Below are 6,000 nucleotides of genomic sequence, written 5' to 3' on the forward strand. Positions count from 1 at the left end.
CGTGGATACTAAACAAGCAGAGTTATCGCCGACACCATAAAGAAATTCCAAATTCCTGTCCTAACTGGCGACTGGGAAAACAACGGCAGGCCATCCAGCATAACCTTGGCCCAGGAATTCCTTCGGCAGGAGTATGGTACATTTGATCGATTCACCGCAATGGCTTTGTGATCAAATATGTTGAAGTTATAAACCAAGGCAAATGAATCAGACTTTAGGTGCACAGCACAACAGCTCAGAATGATACCCAATACAAGGGCATATAAATGATATGGCTTCCATTTTGAAAAAACTTTTTTTTTTAAATAAAACAGCTCCCACACATGCTTTTATCATGGTGCTCGCAGTTATAGCTGATGCTGTAGGCGTATTATGCAACACTAATGAGAAGAAATTGAAGGGGGAGGAAAGGGTTGGGCCCATCACCAAGTTGGACTTGTATGTAACAAGCTGGACCACCCGATCAAGATTGGGTTATTTAAGACTTTCGTAAACAATCAAGAAGATTGATGCTAAAGCCGGAGCAGAAATTAACCGGAGTGCAACACGGCAACGATGGGCCAAATGGGCTCATTTTCTTGCTCGAGGTCAGTTTCTTGATTTTCAGCCGTACATACACACACGTAGTGGATTGGCTTGCGAGGGTCGTGGGAGGTGTGGGGAGGGAGTTGTGCCCATGACCTAACCCTGGGTACCCCCACACATATGCAAGATTTGGTGGAGATGGGTCAAAGGAGTGAAATTGTATATAAATTAGAGAGAAGGACACGTGCACGCATGCGCAGAGTTTATTAGAATTATTTTTTGTTAAAGGAAAAATAACCATAGACAGTTTAGGCATGACAGGAAAATGGGGACAATCAGGTTTTTAATGGGTTAAATGTTTGTAAAAGGAGGGATATATTGGTATAATAAAGGCAATTCAGAGACTAATGATGAACTTGGGGATGGTGGAGTAAAGGTTTAATTTGTTTATAAACCGCCAAATTCATAGAATTGAATCACAGTGGATAAACGCCAATAAATGTAATACACAACGGGTATGGGGCAAAAGATAAATATGGTGGTTCTGCTTTGTCAAGTGGCCACATCTTCCAGTATATCTATAGAGAAACAGGGTCAAAGTGGAGCTATGAGTAGTCACGCACCTGTTTGGCCAGACACCCTTGGCACAATGCAATATCAAGCTGATGAACGTTTGTTTGCCTGCTGCGTGACAAACAAGTCGGAGGTTGGGATACCATGGTGGGAAGTTGCCACCACAAAACCAAGCCCTCGTGCAACCACGATCACACTCGCCGGGGGATTGGGGTTTCAATGGATTACCCGAAGTTTGCAAAAAGTCAGCATTTAGAACGAAGTGCAATGTATCTTCCATCACATGGTGGCCCGACCATTAGCAATGGCCTATGTACAATTCCGCCTGGTGAACTTAAATATCTAAAAATGGTGTGCGTCTTGTCTTTGCCCACAGCTCTGCATTACGCAGTTATGCATTTATTACCTCCTCCATAATGGGCCATGTATGCTAAAATATTGACAACTATTCCCCACCCGGCACACTGCAAGCACTTCTACCCACACCACCCCCTCCCTTAAGCCCTAATGTTTCTTCAACTCAGCAGCCCAGGAGCCACACCACACAACTTATTTAGCCCAGGAAGCACCACACAACCGATATAGCCCAGGAAGCACCACACAACTGATATAGCCCAGGAAGCACCACACAACTGATATAGCGCAGGAAGCACCACACAACTTATTTAGCCCAGGAAGCACCACACAACTGATATAGCCCAGGAAGCACCACACAACTGATATAGCGCAGGAAGCACCACACAACTGATATAGCCCAGGAAGCACCAAACAACTGATATAGCCGAGGAAGCACCACACAACTTATATAGCCCAGGAAGTATCGCAAAACTGATATAGCCCAGGAAGCACCACACAACTGATATAGCCCAGGAAGCACCACACAACTGATATAGCGCAGGAAGCACCACACAACTTATTTAGCCCAGGAAGCACCACACAACTGATATAGCCCAGGAAGCACCACACAACCTATATAGCCCAGGAAGCACCACACAACTGATATAGCCGAGGAAGCACCACACAACTGATATAGCCCAGGAAGCACCACACAACTTATATAGCCCAGGAAGCACCACACAACTGATATAGCCCAGGAAGCATCACACAGCTGATTTAGCCCAGGAACCACACAATCTGCCTGGCCTCTTCAGCCCAGGCAGTGCGCCACCCGGCCTCGTCTTCAACCCGAGCAGCACATCACCGGGCTTCTTCTTCAGCCTGATGACCAGCTTCTTCAGCCTGGGCAGAGTACCGCCCTGCCTCTTCTTCAGCTGGGCAAAGCGTCGCCCGGCCTCTTCTTCAGCCCGGGCAGAGTGTAGCCTGGCGTCTTCTACAGCCTGATGGCCAGCTTCCTCAGCCTGGGCAGAGTACTGCCCTGCCTCTTCTTCAGCTGGGCAAAGCGTCGCCCGGCCTCTTCTTTAGCCCAGGCGGAGTGTCGCCCAGCCTCTTCTTCAGCCCAGGCAGAGTGTCGCCCAGCTTCTTCTTCAGCCCGGGCAGAGTGTCGCCCAGCCTCTTCTTCAGCCCGGGCAGAGTGTCACCCAGCCTCTTCTTCAACCCGGGCAGAGTGTCGCCCAGCCTTTTCTTCAGCCCGGGCAGAGTGTCGCCTGGCGTCTTCTACAGCCTGATGGCCAGCTTCTTCAGCCTGGGCAGAGTACCGCCCTGCCTCTTCTTCAGCCCGGGCAGAGTGTCGCCTGGCGTCTTCTACAGCCTGATGGCCAGCTTCTTCAGCCTGGGCAGAGTACCGCCCTGCCTATTCTTCCGCCCAGGCAGAGTGTTGCCTGGCGTCTTCTACAGCCTGATGGCCAGCTTCTTCAGCCTGGGCAGAGTACCGCCCTGCCTCTTCTTCAGCCCGGGCAGAGTGTCGCCTGGCGTCTTCTACAGCCTGATGGCCAGCTTCTTCAGCCTGGGCAGAGTACCGCCCTGCCTATTCTTCCGCCCGGGCAGAGTGTCACCCGGCCTCTTCATCGGCCCGGGCGGAGGGTCGCCCGGCCTCTTCATCAGCCGGGCGGAGGGTCGCCCAGCCTCTTCTTCAGCCTGATGGCCAGCTTCTTCAGCCTGGGCAGAGTACCACCCTGCCTCTTCATCAGCCCGGGCAGAGTGTCGTCCGGCCTCTTCATCAGCCCGGGCGGAGGGTCACCCAGCCTCTTCTTCAGCCTGATGGCCAGCTTCTTCAGCCCGGGCATAGTGTCGCCTGGCGTCTTCTACAGCCTGATGGCCAGCTTCTTCAGCCTGGGCAGAGTACCGCCCTGCCTATTCTTCCGCCCGGGCAAAGCGTCGCCCGGCGTCTGCTTCAGCCCGGGCGGAGGGTCACCCAGCCTCTTCTTCAGCCTGATGGCCAGCTTCTTCAGCCCGGGCATAGTTTCGCCCGATCGCTTATTCAGCCCGAGCAGTGTTGCCCGGCCTCTTCTTCAACCACAGCAGCACTTTGTCAGGATTCTTCTTCAGCCCAAGCAGTGCATAGCCCAGATTCTTCTTCAACCCGAGCAGTGCATCTCCTAGCTTAAAAAAAAATTCCCCCAAGTTATTTTTCACCCAACAAACAAGGCACTATGGAGTTCACAATTTGTTTTATGCACAATGATCTTTTACCAAAAAAGGAGGTGGAGATTTTGAGTTCTGGGAGCAACTTCCTCCCACCTTCTGAAACCCGCAAATGGAGATAACAACCAACGGGAGTTTGTCCTCGCATCCCAAGGAGCACATGCTTCCCCGCTTCCTGAGATCGCAACCCTCCCCCATTTTACAAGAATCCCGAAGTAACAAATTTCCAAGCTTCAAGGTCCCACCTCCCCTCTCTTCTGAAAGAGCAAACCTCCCGGTTTGAACGTGGAGGGACCGAGCACGACTTCATGGCACAAAACCGACGGCGTTTCAATGATTCACCGTTTAATACCGAGATTCAAGCCTTTCAGAGTCGCATTCGTCCCTCAGCCTCACAAGAAATAGCCGATTAAATGGCGCGATGTAACATCAACTTACGCTCAAATTCCGAATCGTCATCGCTTGAGGAGTCGGTCCGCGTCTCCGAGGTGAAGTTCACACCCCGATCGTCTCCGTCTCCGTCTTCGTCTTCGTCTTCGTGGTGGTCGCCATCACGACGTATCTCTTCCACAGTCTCGGCCTCCTCGGCCTGGCGCCGGCGCTGCTGGAGACCGAGGAAGTAATCTGCGGCGAATGCGACCAGGTCACCCGGTCGGTTTCGGAGAACTTCGACCGTGAAGGCTTGAAGAAGGTCGGCCAAGCCGGCCGGCACCTCGACGCTCATGGCCTCGCAGCGTACCATGCGCCGCTTGGAGCGCACCTCCCTCTACGGTCGCACCGGATATGGCCGAGCTTCGCGAGCAAAACAAACTCCGCCACGACCGGGGAACAAAAAGCGCTGGTTAACTATGGCGGGCACAGGGCGCCGGTTATCATCCCAGGAGCGCTGCCTCGGGGAGTCCTGTGAAGAAGCCGAACTCATCCACCCACCTCCTCCGTCGCATCAACGGCCTACTTCCTACTTGGCATCGGCCGCCCACTTCCTCTTCCCCTCCTCTTCCTCCTCCTCTTCCACTTCCACTTCCTCTTCCTCGTATGCTGTACATTTCCTCTTCTCTCCTTCTTTCTTTGTTCCTTTCTTCATTTCCCTTTCTTATTCCCCATATTAATACTTCATATATCCTCTCCCTCTTTTTTTTTTTTTTTTTTACCTCTTGCCAATTCTTCTTGCACTCTTCCTCGATATTTATCTTGCTCTCTAGCTTGTCATTGTTTTATTTTTATTTTGTTTGTTGCTACATTACATTGTTTAATTTTTTCAGCATAAACGGGTGACAGGTGGAGGCAAACAATCGCTTCATAATGACGTCACATGACATTGGTGATGATGATGCTGATGAAAATTATGACGACGCGAGGCCAACTATTTATTATGTATGAAAATTACATGGAATTTTTGTTCCTCTCCCTGTACTCCACCTCTAGTCCCCCTCTCCACCCCTTCTATTGCTCCTCTACGCCCCTTATATTCCCCTCTCCGCCCCTCCTACTCCCCTCTTCGCCCCTTATATTGCCCCCCTCGCCCCTTCTATTGCCCCTCTCGCCCCTTATATTCCCCTCTCCACCTCTTCTATTGCTCCTCTCCACCCCTTCTATTGCCTCTCTCCACCCCTTCTATTACCCCTCTCCGCCCCTTATATTGCCCCTCTCGCCCCTTATATTCCCCTCTCCGCCCCTCCTACTCCCCTCTCCGCCCCTTCTATTGCCCCTCTCGTCCCTTCTATTGCCCCTCGCCCCTTCTATTTCCCCTCTCCACCCCTTCTATTGCCCCTCTCCACCCCTTCTATTTCCCTTCTCCGCCCCTTCTATTGCCTCTCTCCGCCCCTTCTATTGCCTCTCTCCGCCCCTTCTATTACCCCTCTCCGCCCCTTATATTGCCCCTCTCGCCCCTTATGTTCCCCTCTCCGCCCCTCCTACTCCCCTCTCCGCCCCTTCTATTGCCCCTCTCGCCCCTTCTATTGCCCCTCTCGCCCCTTCTATTTCCCCTCTCCACCCCATATATTGCCCCTCTCCACCCCTTATATTGCCCCTCTCCACCCCTTCTATTGCCCCTCTCCGCCCTTTCTATTGCCCCTCTCCACCCTTTCTATTGCTCCTTTCCACCTCTTCTATTGCTCCTCACCCCCCCCCCCCTTCTATTTCCCCTCTCTGCCCCTTCTATTGCTCCTCTCCGCCCCTTCTATTCCCCCTCTCCGTGCCTTCTATTGCTCCTCTCCGCCCTTTCTATTTCCCCTCTATGCCCCTTCTACTCCCTCTCTCTTCCCCCTTCTACTCCCCCTCTCCGCCTCTTCTACTCCTCCTCTACTCCCCTTCTATTGCCCCTCTCCACCCCTTCTATTGCCCCTCTCCAGCCCTTCTACT

At 52.3% G+C, this 6,000-nt stretch overlaps 1 protein-coding gene across 1 annotated transcript in view; it reads right to left on the bottom strand.

Annotated features, from left to right (window-relative positions):
* Positions 1-4,652, bottom strand: part of LOC137436532 (cAMP-dependent protein kinase type II-alpha regulatory subunit) — a 141,956-nt gene extending 137,304 nt beyond the window's left edge. The window contains exon 1 of the mRNA XM_068130397.2: positions 4,078-4,652. Within this exon, the coding sequence (XP_067986498.2) occupies positions 4,078-4,381 (304 nt within the window). The 5' untranslated portion in view covers positions 4,382-4,652. The remainder of the gene's footprint in view (positions 1-4,077) is intronic.
* Positions 4,653-6,000: the final 1,348 nt, after the last annotated feature.

Source organism: Myxine glutinosa, chromosome 11 (genome assembly GCF_964187855.1).
Source record: "Myxine glutinosa chromosome 11, kmMyxGlut1.1, whole genome shotgun sequence".
NCBI lineage: Eukaryota > Metazoa > Chordata > Myxini > Myxiniformes > Myxinidae > Myxine > Myxine glutinosa.